The sequence below is a fragment of the Perca flavescens genome, chromosome 9 (genome assembly GCF_004354835.1).
Source record: "Perca flavescens isolate YP-PL-M2 chromosome 9, PFLA_1.0, whole genome shotgun sequence".
Taxonomy (NCBI): domain Eukaryota; kingdom Metazoa; phylum Chordata; class Actinopteri; order Perciformes; family Percidae; genus Perca; species Perca flavescens.
Genome location: NC_041339.1, coordinates 36,129,082 through 36,146,904, shown reverse-complemented (window position 1 = coordinate 36,146,904; position 17,823 = coordinate 36,129,082). Strand labels below are relative to the sequence as shown.

Sequence of the window (17,823 nt, the reverse complement as noted above, 5' to 3'; positions counted from 1 at the left end):
GTGTGTGTGTGTGTGATGTTGAGAGTGTCTGAGCACACCAACACTCACCGCTGTCCACAGCCTCCACCTCTCTGTCGATGGCGTCTTCTATCATCAGAGGACAGATGAAGAACTGAGCCCACCTGGAACAAACAAAGGAAATAGAAATAATAAAAACAACTGTTCAGCGCCACTGACAGATAGTCACGATGTCGTGAAAATGACGAGAAAATAATCATAATCACGGTTATTTTCATAAATATTGAAATCTGGATTATTGAACACTATTACTCGTTCACTTTTGGAAAGATGTGACATTTATTGAAGTTAAAAAACAGAAAACAAATGTTGGTTAGAGTTTACTTGAGAAATGTAATGTGCACAATAATTGTTTTTGTAACCCTTAGGAGCTGAAATTGTGACCGCAGTTAAAAGTTTGATTAATTGCACAGCCCCAAGTCTGACAACGTTCAGGGTTAGCTGCTGGCTACAAACCACCAGCCGACAGAAACAGAATATAGTCGTAGACTAACCTGCCTCGCTTGGTCCCAACTTTCGCAGACTGATCTCATGAAGTGGCGTACGTATGACACGCCAAATCGTATGCCATTATTGGCATGTTACCAAGACGCATACTGGCTTTTTAGCGTGTTTATCAACGCCGTTTTGGCCTCCATTGACTTACATTACCTTGCGATTGCGTGTGAATTGAGGCCGTAGCGAGTAGTGTGTGTTTGCCGCCTGGAAACACACACAAACACGCACATTTTCAACTTGAAACTACTCCTTCCACAGCTGCAGACCATCAAGGGCTATTGAGGAATCGACAACAACCCCCTTTACAGTTACACTCAATGTCCAAAATTTGACTAACCAACCAAGTTGGCGGATGGATTAAAAGAAAATCTACCGGCAACACTAAAAGATCTTCAGTTTACTGTCACAGAGGATTTAAGAAACTAGAACATATTCACATTTAACAAGCTGTTGATCTCGCCCGTAGCGAGTAGTATGAAAGGGCGAAAATCTGCGTAGGGACGTTGAGTCGGGGGGGGGATCGGGTCCTGTGTGTCGTGTTTCCTAAACCCAACCGTAGCCTTGCGATAACACGCCACGTGGCTTTAGAAAGTGGCGTGTATGTTTCCGCTGTGATGTTGCAGACTGCCGTCCGCTGTATACAGCGTAGACGTACGAGCTCAAAATGCATCCAGATAACGCGCCACTTGGCTTAAGAAAGTGGGCGTGTATGTTTACGCAAAGTCATGATGACGCGTTGGCTTTCAGACTTTTCAGTTTGGACTGAAACACACACACCAAAATTACAGGTGAAACCTCCTCCGGACCACGGTCCAAACCAAACCAAACCGCTCCGAGATTTGAGAATAAATTCAAAATATTGAGAAAATGACAGGTTTCTTTGAACCTGTAATTGTTTGTCCTCTGTCACTAACACAACAAACTCTAACTTGAAGCACTAAAAGTTGGCTTGAGCCCCCCCTAAAAAGGGTCTAAAATCGCCACTGATAATAGAAACCCTCCTCAAATGAGATCACTGAGTGGATCTCATTGGACAGCGAAGCGCGGCTCACCTGTCGAGCGCCTCTCTGAAATACTTCCTCTGCACGTCGAACTGGAAGATGGTTCTCTCGCAGTCGGTGGAGGCGTTGTCGCTGCCGCCGTGCTTCTTCAGGAAGGCGTCGAAGCCGTTCTCCGCCGGGTATTTCTCACTGCCCATAAACACCACTAAACACCAGGGAGCAGGAAATGGAGAAAAAAAATGACAAGAAGAAAGTCGGAGACGAGATTAGTTGCCGGAAACGCACAACATGATTGTCTCAGGTTAGACGCTGAAAACTATAGAGCTCAACAGGGACCGCCCACTTTCTTAACCCCCCTGTTGTCCTGGGTCAAATCTGACCCGTTTATAAAATCTTTCTCTATCAGAACTAGGACAAAATAATGTTTTTTTTTGGTTTTTGGTTTTTTTTAAACGTTGAAAAAGTGAGGAAAAAAACACATCAAAAACATCGCCAAAGGGGACAAAAACTTGTTAAAAATGTGACAAGAACTTGTTAAAAAATGTGGCAAGAACTTGTTAAAAAATGTGGCAAGAACTTGTTAAAAAATGTGACAAGAACTTGTTAAAAAAATGTGACAAGAACTTGTTAAAAAATGTGACAAGAACTTGTTAAAAAATGTGGCAAGAACTTGTCAAAAAATGTGACAAGAACTTGTTAAAAAATGTGACAAGAACTTGTTAAAAAATGTGGCAAGAACTTGTTAAAAAATGTGACAAGAACTTGTTAAAAAATGTGACAAGAACTTGTTAAAAAATGTGGAAAAAAATGTGAAAAAAGTGTAAAAAAAATAATAAAAAACATAAATAAGACAAAAAGCAATTTAAAAAACACCAAAAAAGTGAAAAAAAAATTGCATACAATGTGACAAAAAATTTGAATAAAATCGACAAAAATGCCAAGAAAAGCTGTAGAAAAAGAACGTCAAAATGTTGAAATTTTGAAAACACACACAGTTGCACGGTCGACGGGAAGACACCACGTGGGTTAAAAGACTCTGGCCCCATTCAACATCTCCCTCGACGTTTCATTAAATGCTGAAATGAAGAGTTTTAAGTCTGGAGCCGAGCCAACCAGCTACGATTTCAATTACATTTGTACAGTCCACAGAAACCTATATACACATTCTTACTGCCAGTCATCAATGACACAGGGAGCACAATGAAAAGGCATGATGGGAAAGTGTGAGATCTAGAAGTACACTGCGAGGAAAATATTTAAAATAAGACGATAAAGAGAGACGAAATAAAAGAATAAAATTGATAAAGTCCCGAGTGTGCACATAACAAATTGGCTAATAATCAAAACCCCTATGGAGGAAATGAAAGGGATTTTTTACTTCCAGAACCACACAGTTGAGCTCTATAAGCCAAGATGTGTAGATGTAAGTAGCTCGGAGTCAGGATGCAGCTTTAAAAGGTGGACTCACTGTGCTCCAGGAAGTGTGCGAGGCCGGGCAGGTCGTCAGGGTCACTGAAGCTCCCAACACTGATGCACAGAGCAGCTGCCGCCTGGAAACACACACAAACACGCACATTTTCAACTTGAAACTACTCCTTCCGCAGCTGCAGACCATCAAGGGCTATTGAGGAATCGACAACAACCCCCTTTACAGTTACACTCAATGTCCAAAATTTGACTAACCGACCAAGTTGGCGGATGGATTAAAAGAAAATCTACCGGCAACACTAAAAGATCTTCAGTTTACTGTCACAGAGGATTTAAGAAACTAGGACATATTCACATTTAACAAGCTGGAATCACAGAATATTTTCAAACGGATTCATCTCTGCAGCTCTAAAGACTGTAATTTAATTTGGCTGTAATTTGTACTGTTAGGTGGAAGTAGGAGGATTGTTTTTGGGGGGGATATTTTAGCAGTTAGATGGTCCATGTTTCTTTTGTTATTGTGTAAAGGCGTTTTCACACCTACAGTTTGTTTGCTTTGGTCCGAATCAGTTGATGAGCTTGTAATAGAGCTTAGATCGGGCCCAAAAAAATCAAGCCCGACCCTACCCAAGCACGTTGTGTCCGAGCCCGGCCCGGCACATTAACCGTTTTAATATGTGGGCCGTTATAACTGACGTTGTCAACTACAATTCAGAGTTGTTTGAACTGCAGAAATATGTTTAGAATTACAGTACAGGCCAAAAGTTTGGACACACCTTCTCATTCAATGCGTTTCCTTTTTATTTTCATGACTATTTACATTGTAGATTCTCACTGAAGGCATCAAAACTATGAATGAACACATATGGAATTATGTACTTAACAAAAAAGTGTGAAATAACTGAAAACATGTCTTATATTTTAGATTCCTCAAAGTAGCCACCCTTTGCTTTTTTTGATAACTCTGCAAACCCTTGGTGTTCTCTCAATGAGCTTCATGAGGTAGTCACCTGAAATGGTTTTAGCTTCACAGGTGTGCTTTGTCAGGGTTCATTAGTGGAATTATTTCCCTTATTAATAAGGGGGGGGGGGGACGGACGGACGACACACGCATATTAAAGATGCAGTAGGTAAGTCTTATAAAAGTAACTTTCTGTCATATTTGCTGAAACTGACCCTATGTTCCAGTAGAACTACATGAATTATGTAAAATTAAAAAAAACCAGTTCCTCTGGCACCTCCTACAGCCTGTAGTGCCATTGGCAAAATTCCACCTCTCCCGGTCGATTTTCTCCTATCAGGGCCACAGGGGGCGGGGTCTATCTGCCTGTCAATCACTGCTCAGGTACGCACACGAATCTCCCCGCGCACAAGCGGCAGAAAGGTTTCCCCAAACTCAGGTGAATATTGGAGTGGCTTTTCAGAGGTGGCGTGAGCTGCGGGATTTTAAAGATCTGAAGAACGATGCAGACGTAGCCACATTTCCTCTCAACAGGTAACATAATTACCATGAATGATTTATCTTTCACTTGGTTATTAGTATTCAGAAGTCCACAAAGCTACATTGGTGAGGACGATAGTAACGTTAGCACAGTGGTCGGTCTGATGTGATGCTGAAATGGCTAACGGTAGCCTGCTAGTTAGCATCGTTTTACTGTTGGTGAGTAAAGTTAACGTTGTGTTAGTGTTTAGTTATTGAACATGTTGTCTGACATGCCGGCCGGCAGTTCTGTCAAACTCCGTTGTGTGGGCGGGGCTTAGGAGACGATTTGGGCTCCAGCAGAAAGGGGGGAGGGACTGAGAAGTTGTCGATGTTCAAATTTGTTGGCAAAGTCCTGGATCTTCACAATCTTCCCTACAGCAGCTTTAATGTTAAAACAAAATAAAGTGATTTTTCACGGCAAATAAAGTGAAATGTTCATGCCATGGGACCTTTAACGTCACCCACCTGCTTCTCAGAGTTCCCTCTCTTCGTCCTCCCAGCGCTATCCTCGTCCAGCTCATCGAAGTCGCTGTCCTGCTCTTCTTCTTCGTCTTCCTCCTCATCCTCATCCGAGCCCTCGCCAGAGTCCCCTTCCTCCTCGGCTCTCGCCTCTCCCTCCTCATCCTCCCCCTCCTGCGGGTCTGCCTTGTCCTCTCCGTCTTCGCTGTCTCCCTGCCCGTCCGCCCCGCTGAAGTCGGAGATGAGGAGCGCTCGTAGGCCGTTGCTCAGCTCGATGTATCTGCAAAGACACGATCAACGTATTCAAACGCTGAGGCTTTACGAAGACTTATCTCAGCAGCTGTGAAGACCAAAAATGAGGCTTTCACACCTGTAGTTCGCTTACATTGCTCACCTTCCTCTCGCTGTGCGTTTGCCGTTCTCAAACTCAACAAATCGAAAACAAACTTCAAGCTAGCGAGCAACACGCTGAAAATGTTATCGTCGACATTGATATCATTTTTATATTTTATACGTGATTCGCTGAGAGCAAATCGATCACAGACAAACGCGCCGTCTGATTGGTCGAGTCAGTCACGACAGAGATAAAGTTAGATTGACGAACACGGAGAAGTGATGGTTTTAGTAGTTCTCTCAGAACAACTGGTGTGGGTTGCATTTAAAAATGTAGCCACAAAAATAACCGAATAACTACATTAAATCGTTAAAACATGCAAAAGTTACAGTTTTTTTTAACTACTTTTAAATTCTGAATGCATGAAAAGTTTTTATAGATAATTTTTAAATGGTTGGCAAGTAAAACATGAATACTGATTCCACCTCTGCCAACTTAACACAGAATTAAAAATGTTTAATGTCTTTTTTTTATCTCTTTTTACACACACACACACACACACACACACACACACACACACACACACACACACACACACACACACACACACACACACACACAGAGAGACATATACAAACACACGCAGACACACACACACACAGTCTCTCTCTCTCACACACACACACACAGTCTCACACACACACACACAACTACAACTAATGTGAATGTTACATGACTAAAGATTTTTATTATACTAAATTGCATCTATAATAATTTAGAAACATTCACAATATTTTTTTTGTACAATCACTTTGTGCTTCTCCCCCGTTACTGGAGTGAACTGTAAGAGCGTGTTTTTCTCTCCTATCCCATGATGCACCTGTGGTGCAGCCCAAAGTCTGGCAATGTGACACTAACTATCAGATAAAATCAGACATTCAAACCAGACGCTTTGGTCTCCCACCTGTATTTCTTCGGGTCACTGGGTGAACTGATGATCTCTGCGTCTCCCTGGTCGTCCGCGGCAACTCCTCCAGCTGCTCCACCGTCTCCAGCCGCCACCTGGGCCCTCACTTCCTGTTGCGGTGGCGGTGACGGCGGCGGCGGCTCGCCCTGGTCTGGAGACGATACCTGTCCCTGTGCGCCGCCACTGCTCGCTGACTTGTTGGTCTGAGGCATTTTGACAGAGTTCTTCTCCGGAGTGGCAGCAGCGCTAGACATGCAGGAGAACACACATTTAGTAATATATAAAATAGTCATGTCATGTTTGATGCTTTTATTTTTCCTGCTGAATGACTTATTTTCCAAGAAACGTACGATCACATCTCTGGTAAACACAAGCATTAAAGTGGTGGTTTCAGCACGACTCTTTGCGGAGAAACTCAGATTTACAGATCTGTCGATTAAATCAACTAATCGATTAGTCGATACGATTGAATGAGTGTTAGTCGACTAAGAATTTCTTCAGTCGAACACAGCCCTAGCCACGCCAAGACCCACCCTACGAAGCAGCTCGATTGGTTGAGGTTAGGCATTTCACCTTGACTGGTTAAGGTTAGGACAGCTGATTGGTCAGGTTGATATGACCTAAATGCTATGCTAATGCGGGTCTTGGCGTGGCCATACTGGGATTCGTAATATCGCCAGCTGCATGGCTTCCAGGAAGGCTGCTCTCTGTATCCTCACCTAGCTCCTCGATGATCCCTCCTCGCTCCTCGGGGCAGAAATAAGAGCTTCACCTTCACCGATGAGGGACAGAACAATTTCCAGTTCGGCCGAGGACCGAGGAGTCGAGGAGCTGTCAGTTAAGCCACATCGAGAAGCAGCCCTATAGCCCTCCAGAAAAGGGAAATATTTTGCTACTGTACACAATGACAACAGTGTTCCTCTTCCTCTTTCTTTGTGTCTACAGTTTGTGTTTGTCTCTTTCCTGTTTCAACAGGACGTCTCTGTGCCGAAAGCCAGCTACATAAAGAAATGCTGCTCAAGTCAAGCCAAGTTTATTGTCTGCAACATGTGCCAGACACTAGGGCTGCCACCTCTTAGTCGATTAGTCGAATAATCGGTCGTTTTGGTCTTAGTCAACTAAGATTTCTTTAGTCGATTTAGTCATTTTTTATGCTTATTCACGCTTAATTACTCATTTCCAAGAAACTTCTGAGCACATTTATGGTAAACACAAGATTTAAAGTGGTGTTTTTGCAGGATTAATTGTGGAGAAACTCAGTTTTACAGAGGGTTAATTAACTACATTTATATTGTGCTTTTCTAGTCTTAACCACCTCTCAAAGCTCACAGCTCTGTCAATTAAATCAACTAATCGATTAGTCGACAAAATCCTATAAGTGTTAGTCGACTAAGGATTTCTTTAGTCGAGGACAGCCCTACCAGACACACAGAGCAATTGAAAATACGTTTCTCTCCGACCCACTAAGAAATGTACACAAATAAAGATTAAAAAAAATATAAGTAGCCTAGGCCAATTTTATAACACCTACGTTAAAGCTTTAGTGCGTAACTTTTGATATTACTGAACGTCTGTTACGTTCAAGCCGTTGCTACAAAGCTAATTAAGACTCCACACAACTCCTTCTGTATTTCTCAGTACGACTATGTTCAGAAGATTGTGGCGTCCGGCGACTTTCCCGCGCTGAAACTCCAGTGAAGATAATGACCTCTTCTGAAGAGTCCATCAGGTTTTTTAAATCCTCCGCATCCTCCTTGGCTACTAGCAACGGTGTGGAGGAGGGAGATCACAGAGGACTTGTATCATGTGGACGCACCGACAGTGTTGTTGTCATTACTTAGAATTCCTCATGGGAGCGACTAGGGCTGGGAAAAAAATCAATTTGATTTAAAAATCAAGTTGGAAGGTCAAATCGATTCATATTTTCAAAAAAAATTTTTTTATCCAAATACAGTATAAATAATTTGGATGTTTAACAATCTTTGTTGCACACTGCACAGTAACTTTTCACTTAGAGAAAGGGTTTGCCTTTGCAATTTTGTTTATGTTGACGCACTTTAATTAAATACAATAAATATATATTTTTAAAATATATTTACAGTTCGCAGTTATTTTGTTTTAAATGGAAGGTGGGGGGAATCGAATCGATTTTTTTAGGGAAACAAATCGCCCAGCTCTTGGAGCGACAGAAACTACGCTAAAGGCCATTTTATAGTTATGCGTAAAATCGACAGCATAGCCCCACAGACCCCTCTGCGTCTACGCTGTAGCCTGACGCGCACCTCTCGAAAAATGTAACTACACGACAAGAATTAAAGTGGTGCTTTTGCATGACTCAGATTTACAGATCTATCGATTAAATCAACTAATCGATTAGTCGATACATTCGAATGAGTGTTAGTCGACTCAGAATTTCTTCAAATCGAGCACAGCCCTACAGATTTCCCACCGTGGTCGGAAAGAACAGGGAAGACACTTTGTTTCTCTCACTATGACTCTAGAGTCACTACTTGCTCCAAAGCTAATCGCCGTCACTCTCTCACTTCTCCCTCGCTCTACCACACACTCCCCACACACACACACATGCCGGCTCAACGCACACACCAGTGCACAAGTATAAACATCAGGCCACTTACGTAGGCTACGGCGAGAGCTCTGCGTGGAGCCTCCACACAACTGTAAAACGGCCTTAACACAAGTACACGTACGCTGACACCATTCACACTAGGGCCGCTCCCTCTTAGTCGATTAGTCGACTAATCAGTCGTTTTGGTCTTAGTCAACTAAGATCTCTTTAGTCCATTAGTCATGTCTGATGCTTTTTTCATGAATGACTGAATGACTTATTTCCAAGAAACGTACGAGCACATCTCTGGTAAACACAAGAATTAAAGTGGTGCTTTTGCAGGACTCTTTGCGGAGAAACTCAGATTTACAGATCTGTCGATTAAATCAACCAATCGATTAGTCGATACAATTGAATGAGTGTTAGTCGACTAAGAATTTCTTCAATCGAGCACAGCCCTAATTCACACAGTGAAAAGCTGTGTGCTTTCTCTGGTTGCCCCACACCTGTGTACCTCTGGCTGATTGCCTTTATGCCTTTTCGTGCCAATACTCCACCCAGTGACCACATACAAAAACTGCAGATTAATTAACATCACAAAACAAAACAACACCTGCTATTCTAACTTCTATCCACTATTTCAGAATCGATTAACTGTGTGTCACTCATAAAGTAAAAACATCAAACATTATCTGGTTCCAGCTTCTGAAATATGAGACTTTTCTTCTTTTTAAATATCATCATCAAAGTGAATATTTTAGTTTTTTTTTAACGTTTCTATCACAAAACAAAGAACTTGAAAACATCACCTTGTACTTGCTCTATATGGATATATATATATATATATATATATATATATATATATATATATAGCTGTAATGTCTGGGTGTCTACATATGTTTAACCATGGAGAATAGCTATCTATTAATGTGTATTTGTAAGGAGAGACTACTGTTATTAGGCCAACGTTACATCGTAAACTAATTTACAAATATTAACCTTTACAATTGTATTTTGCTGGAACAAATGTATGCCGATTTATAGAGTACCATCTACTGTTTTAGAAAATACCTAGAGTGAAAAATAAATTCACGTAAAATTTTGCCGATAATGAAAATATCGAATTTTACTGATGAAGTTTGGTGGCGCAGCGCCGTCGCACTACAGAACTCCATGGGACGTTGTGCGTTAACGTTATTGTTATTATTCAGTTACTTAATTACTGCCACTTTAAATATGCACTAATGAAGTCAGACCGTTAAACCGGATAGTAAGTTAGTTAATTTAGCTACAGACCGTCTGTAGCTAAATTAACTTAGCTGTATATTAGCTTTCAGTAATCCTGTTGTTGACACAACGCCAACTGTTAAACAGCTAGCTAACGTTAACGTTAGTTTAGCCACGCTAGCTAAAATACGAGCCGTTAAGCGTAGCCGTTAGCTAGCCAACTACATCTGAACCCTAAAACATGACACATCAGTTTAGCCATCTTTACTGTAACACAAGGAGACGCTTACCTTTGTTTCTGCTTGCTTAATGTTGATGGAAGTTTTGGAGTTTCAGTACAGCCGCCTAGCTTCGGTCTAGTAGCAGTTAGCCAAAACAAAGCCTGTGATTCGCTGAGAGCAAATCGATCACAGACAAACACGCCGTCTGATTGGTCGAGTCTGTGACGACAGAGATAAAGTTAGATTGACGAACACGGAGTAGTGATGGTAGTTCTCTCAAAACAACTGGTGTAGGTTGTATTTAAAAATGTAGCCACAAAAATAACCGAATAACTACATTAAATCGTTAAAACATGCAAAAGCTTTAGACTCAGTTACAGTTTTTTAACTACTTTAAATTCTGAATGCATGAAAAGTTTTAATAGATAACTTTTAAATGGTTGGCAAGTAAAACATCAATACTGATTCCACCTCTGCCAACTTAACACAGAATTAAAAATGTTTAATGTCTTTTTTTTAATCGTTTGTTACACACACACACGCAGACACACACACACACACACACACACACACACACACACACACACACACACACACACAGTCTCTCACACACAGACCCACGTACACACACACACATAAAATCATCTCTCAATGCAAATCAAACCAGCTATCAACTCAAATTAACTGAAATAAAACCATGCCAATCTCTAGGTATGGGGAAGGGTATGTGATGATGTGGGGGGTATGGTGAAGGTGATGATGTGGGGGGGGGTATGGTGAAGGGTATGTGATGATGTGGGGGTATGGTGAAGGGTATGTGATGATGTGAGGGGTATGGTGAAGGGTATGTCATGATGTGAGGGGTATGGTGAAGGGTATGTGATGATGTGGGGGTATGGTGAAGGGTATGTGAGGATGTGGGGGTATGGTGAAGGGTATGTGATGATGTGGGGGTATGGTGAAGTTCATCTTTAAATGCAGGACCGCTAGAAAGAACGACGACTCCCGACATATACTTGGACTGCTTTTATCCTATAGACCTTCAACAATTAATGTTAAAGATATCCTCAGCTAAGCCGTCTACCTGTCTCTTAGACCCCATCCCAACGAGGCTACTCAAAGAAGCGTTACCCGTGGTAAACACTTCATTATTAGATATGATCAACATGTCCTTACTAACAGGTTATGTACCGCAGTCATTTAAAATTGCTGTGATAAAACCTCTTCTGAAAAAACCCACCCTAGATCCTGAGGTCTTAGCAAACTATAGACCTATATCAAACCTTCCCTTTCTATCCAAGATCCTTGAGAAGGTGGTTGCTAATCAGTTATGTGATTTTCTACATAGCAACAGTCTATTTGATGATTTTCAATCAGGATTTAGAAAGAATCATAGCACAGAGACGGCACTGGTGAAAATTACTAACAACCTTCTAACTGCTGCAGACAAAGGATTTGTCTCCATTCTTGTTCTACTAGATCTTAGTGCTGCATTTGACACTATTGACCATACTATCCTGTTACAGAGACTGGAACACTTAGTTGGCATTAAAGGAATCGCACTAAGCTGGTTTAAGTCCTATTTCTCTGAACGATCCCAGTTTGTTAATGTTAATGATAAACCCTCCAAGCACGCTAAAGTTAGCCATGGCGTTCCTCAAGGCTCAGTGCTTGGACCAATTCTATTTTCCTTATATATGCTTCCTCTAGGTAATATTATTAGGAAACACTCGATTAACTATCACTGTTACGCAGACGATACCCAATTATATCTGTCAATTAAGCCAGATGAAAGTGGTCAGTTAGCAAGACTTCAAACGTGTATTGAGGATATAAAATCCTGGATGACCCACAATTTCCTGATGTTAAACTCAGACAAAACTGAAGTTATTGTGATAGGACCAACGCACCGCCGAACTTCGTTTTCGAAAGATATAGTTACTCTGGATGGTATTACCCTGGCCTCCAGCACTGCTGTCAGAAATCTAGGAGTTATTTTTGATCAGGATATATCCTTCAACGCCCACTTAAAACAAACCTCAAGAATAGCCTTTTTCCATCTTCGTAACATTGCCAAAATTAGGAATATCCTGTCTCAAAACGATGCTGAAAAACTAGTCCATGCATTCGTTACTTCTAGACTAGATTACTGCAATTCCTTATTATCAGGTTGCCCAAATAAGTCCATTAAGACTCTCCAACTGATCCAGAATGCTGCAGCACGTGTTCTGGCGAGAACTAAGAGAAGAGATCATATTTCTCCTGTATTAGCTTCTCTGCATTGGCTTCCAGTGAAATATAGGATTGAATTTAAAATCCTCCTCCTGACTTACAAAGCTCTAAATGGTCAAGCACCATCATACTTAGAAGAGCTCATAGTACCTTATTGTCCCACTAGAGCACTGCGCTCCCAGAATGCGGGGGGCTACTTATGGTTCCTAGAGTCTCTGGAAGTAGACTGGGGCCAGGGCCTTCAGCTATCAGGCTCCAGTATTGTGGAACCAGCTCCCAGTCGGGGTTCGAGAGGCAGACACCGTTACCACATTTAGGAGTAAACTGAAAACCCTCCTCTTTGATAAAGCTTATAGTTAGGGACGAGGAGTTGAAGCGTCCACCTAACCCGCCCACTGCTTCTCCTCGTAGTCATCAGTTTTTTTTTTTTATACTGTATAATTAATAATCGAGCGAGAGTAGAGGGAGGCGGTCCAGTACAGCCCGACCCGGTTGGGGGAGTTCTAGCCCGACCAGGCACCTCTCTTTAACCTGCCTCTCTTAAGTTATGCTATTACAATTCTAGACTGCCGGGAGGCTGTTCCTCCCTAAGACACACTGAGCTGCTCTCTCATCTCTACTTGTTACTTTTGTATGCATCCTGTCCCAGAAATGCTTGTTACTAATCTAGCTCTGGGGAGTTTACTCCCCGGAGTCCTTATGTTTCTTCTTCGCAGAGCTATGCTCTGCGATTCTCTGCATTCCCGGCTGCATCCTGCTGCGTCCTGCTGCATCCGCAGCCTCCCCCCCGTGCTCTGCAGCGCCACGTTACATCCCGCTCGCCCCTGCTGTGATGTTCATACGCACAGAGTAGTCAGGATCCGGTATAGGAGACTGCAATACTCAGTATGACACGATGTGCCCTGCTATGACATGAACTTCCACGATAACCTTCAAAGTCAATGTGACTTCTAATGTGACTGTTATCACCACTGTTCATCACGCCCCCAACCGGCCCGTCAGACACCGCCTACCAAGAGTCTGGGTCTGCCGAGGTTTCTTCCTAAAAGGGAGTTTTTTCTTGCCACTGTCGCAATAGCCACTGCTAATGCTTGCTCTTGAGGGAATTACTGTAATTGTTGGGCTTTTGGAATTTATAGAGTGTGGTCTAGACCTACTCTATCTGTAAAGTGTCTCGAGATAACTTTTGTTATGATTTGATACTATAAATAAAATTGAATTGAATTGAATTGAATTGAATTGAAGGGTATGTGATGATGTGGGGGTATGGTGAAGGGTATGTGATGATATGGGGGTATGGTGAAGGGTATGTGATGATGTGGGGGTATGGTGAAGGGTATTTGATGATGTGGGGGTATGGTGAAGGGTATTTGATGATGTGGGGGTATGGTGAAGGGTATGTGATGATGTGAGGGGTATGGTGAAGGGTATGTCATGATGTGAGGGGTATGGTGAAGGGTATGTGATGATGTGGGGGTATGGTGAAGGGTATGTGATGATGTGAGGGGTATGGTGAAGGGTATGTCATGATGTGAGGGGTATGGTGAAGGGTATGTGATGATGTGGGGGTATGGTGAAGGGTATGTGATGATGTGGGGGTATGGTGAAGGGTATGTGATGATGTGATGATGTGGGGGTATGGTGAAGGGTATGTGATGATGTGGGGGTATGGTGAAGGGTATGTGATGATGTGGGGGGCTATTTTAATTCCAAAGGCCAAGGGAACTTTATCAGGATGCATAGTATCCTGGATCCATGAAATAACTGGCCTTTAAAAATAAACATCTGCCTGCCTCTATGGGAATTTAACATAGGGGTGTACTTACTTATGCCCCCTGTATTTTAAGGAAGAACATTTATTTATTTACGATACATTATTCATTCACAAACAAAATTGGTGTCCATAAAGGTTGGATTTTTCCTAATTTTTTTAATTAAGGCATTAAGATCAATTTCCAAAGATGATTTTTTTATTCCTCTTTTTAGTCAACTTTAGCATGGGTGTCCTAATTTCTTCTCAATCGACTTACCTGGATAAATAAAGGTTAATATATATATATATATATATATATATATATATATATATATATATATATATTCTACCACATTGGTATGCAGTATTCACTCTACCACTGCAGTACTTTAGCAGGGATGTATTTACTTGTAGTACCATAATGAAACATGTATCACCTATTTTGTACTACAATATTTAATGATTGTACGAACAATGACCCAGTGAAACTATGGGTAGCTTATGTGTGGGTGATCTAAAGTAATGTTTCAATGGTATTTCACAATATATTTGTTTTTTGAACCAGTGATTGTGCAAGTGCAAGATTTCTTTAAAGATATGAATGCACAATGCAATGTTTTGAACATTGGACAGCCTGTGTTAAAAGTGATAACTGTTTTGAGTTTTGTGTCTAGAGTTTTGAAAAATGACATCAAGGTTCTGAAATTAGTAGCAAAGTGATTGTAAAAAACTCAGGGGCGGATCTACAGGGGGGCAAGGGGGGGCAGCTGACCCCCCACTGTAAGGTCTTGCCCCCCCAGCTGCCAGCCATAACTTTGCTTGTAAAAACAAACTGCCACTATGTGCACAGGCTTCTTAAAACATTGAAACAAACAATTAATTTATATTAATTCATAATAAATAATAATTGTAGATGTAATCTTAGCCCCCTGCCCCTCAAATACTCAGCTACGTCCCTGCATCAAACGTGCAGAGCGGCGTTCGCCCAGTCTGGCTCGCACACACACACACACACACACACACACACACACACACACACACACACACACACACACACACACACACACACACACACACAGCGAGTCTGCTGCGGGGCGGTGGCCCTGCATCCCGGCAAAGACCGGAGCGACCGAGCCGAGCCTCAGGTGAAGTTAAAACACACGTTTCATCTAAAGTTACATTTGTAATAAATGTAATGTCTGCTAAAGGTGAGTCAGCATCAACAACAGCGCGTCCATTATGTTAGCCAAAAGTCAAATCGCTCCCTCCTGGTTTGTAAGCGCATTCTGCTGTTTGATTAGTCTGATTTCAGTAAAGACAAGAAGAGCATAATACAAAATATTACAAACTGGCATGTTTGAATTCATAACGTTTACAGAGGGTCTCCGTTTCGGTGGCGTTACGTTACAACACACTACACAGTGCTTGCTGAGACCGATCACTTGTATATGATTAGTTAAGGAGTATTATAAAATCCACTTCCTCTCACATATCACGGCAATACGGCTGCACAAATTAAACCAGGCAACATCCTTTACTGTCAAACTGGGAAAACAACAAACACAACGGGGTTAAGAAGGCTAGTCTAAACATAACTGATGTGTGCATGTAATACATCTCGTCTGATGTTATGTTTTTTAGGCTACTTATATTAGCTACAGGGCCATACAGTGTAATGTAATACAAGAATAACAAGAGCTTTTCACATCTTGACTTTTGCCGGCCAGAGTAGCTGGAGATATTAGCTGAAGCCTAAAAGTGGGGATATCGCCAGCCAAGAAAATCCTGAGATGTGCACAGGAGGAAGAGGAGGAGGGAAATGAAGAAGGAGAAGACAGGAAACTGGAGAGACCAGGCAGGTCAGAGCAGGAGAAGACCACAGAAGGAGATGCAGAAATGAGTGAAAGAGAAGAGGGAAAGGAAGAATTGACAGTGAGGGATGAAGAGGAGGCTGCAGGTTCAGAGAGAGGGACAGAGGCAGAGAGAGATCAGGAGGAGGCAGATGAAGATGACAGAGAGGAAGAGGAGGCTGCAGTTACCCCTGGACCAAATGGTTGGTTTATATTCTCCTTACATAATAAATTGCAGTACAGTAACATAACATGTCGTGACATGACCTTTTTTTTTTTTTTTTTTTTTTGGCTATTTCCATTCTGTTGTATATGTTATAGGGTTAGATATGTAAATATTTACATATACAACAACAGTTCACTCTTCTCAAGACACTTTACAGATAGAGTAGGTCTAGACCACACTCTTTAAGTTACAAAGACCCAACAATTCTCCAAAGAGCAAGCATTTGGTGCAACAGTGGCGAGGAAAAACTTCCTTTTGGGCAGAAACATCAGACAGATCCAGGGTGTTGGTGGCCACTGCTGGTTAGATACAGATGGATACAGATATACAGATATAGAGAATTATGATTCATAATAATGGTAATTATAGTAACAAAAAAGATAATGGAACTATGACCAGAAATAATAGTTGTAGCAGTTTAGGGCGTAGCAGGGTGTTGCGGGGCGTAGTAGGGCATAGCAGTTTACGTATGGGGGTTCCCATGTACCGTCTTCCCCTGCCACCCTACCAAGATCTCTCGCTACCCCTTTGCCCCCCCCATGTAAAATTTTCTAGATCCGCCACTAAAAAAACTGTAACAACAGGAAAAGAGCAGCAGCTGATGAGGATGGTGTAGAGCAGGGGTCACCAACCTTTTTGAAACTGAGAGCTACTTCATGGGTATTGAGTCATATGAAGGGCTACCAGTTTGACACACTCTTCTGAAATAGCCTAACAAATATGCTCAGTTTACCTTTCGTTACATATGATTATTAATGATTAATGATACTCATCAATGTGAAGACACTGATCAAGTTAATGATTTCTCACAATAACTATCAACAATGACTTAACAAGGTGGGAAACAGATATTCAATTTTCATTTTTAGAACAGGCCTGAGGGCTACTCATGTGGTCCTTGGGGGCTACCTGGTGCCCGTGGGCACCGTGTTGGTGACCCCTGTTGTAGAGAGTATATGAGCTGAGTGGTGTCAGTGTTTGTCGACCTCGGAGCAGAATGGCTGCAGTCACAGAGCTCTCCTTCCTGCTGTTTGCTCTCATCAACTACATCCAGGCACAAGAACGGATAATCGTCCAAATATATATATATATATATATATATATATATATATATATATATATATATATATATATATATATCAGAGTGATATAGATATATATATATATATATATATTATATTGTCTATATTGAGTTAATTAATCTTTTCTTGATGTGGTGGATGTGTGTGTGTGTGTGTGTGTCTGTGTATGTGTGTTCCAGATGTTTTATTTTTATTCAAAATATGTGATGTTTTATATTATATATGAAGGAATATGAATTGTCTTTAATGCATTTATAATAGTTGTATCTTGCAGTGTTGTCAGTGTTATAAACGTGTTATTATATATTGGTCTATATCTATAATCTATCGTCTGTATAATAAACATTATTAAGAAATAAATACAACTTGTTCTGATTGTGATCTCTGATTAATTATTAGAAGCAACATATCTCTGGGTCTGTAAAATGTTTCTTATATTAACTTTCAGTAAATAAAGTTGATTTCTAGAGCACATTTA

The 17,823-nt window shown here is 41.4% G+C and overlaps 1 protein-coding gene across 1 annotated transcript in view; it reads right to left on the bottom strand.

Moving 5' to 3' along the window:
• LOC114561154 (nardilysin) overlaps positions 1-10,394 on the bottom strand; it is a 42,327-nt gene extending 31,933 nt beyond the window's left edge. The window contains exons 1-6 of the mRNA XM_028586927.1: positions 10,272-10,394; positions 6,186-6,434; positions 4,894-5,167; positions 2,986-3,067; positions 1,569-1,722; positions 49-122 (exon numbers count right to left, since the gene is read on the bottom strand). Coding sequence (XP_028442728.1) covers positions 49-122; positions 1,569-1,722; positions 2,986-3,067; positions 4,894-5,167; positions 6,186-6,400 — 799 coding nt within the window. The 5' untranslated portion in view covers positions 6,401-6,434; positions 10,272-10,394. The remainder of the gene's footprint in view (positions 1-48; positions 123-1,568; positions 1,723-2,985; positions 3,068-4,893; positions 5,168-6,185; positions 6,435-10,271) is intronic.
• Between the last annotated feature and the right edge of the window lie 7,429 nt (positions 10,395-17,823).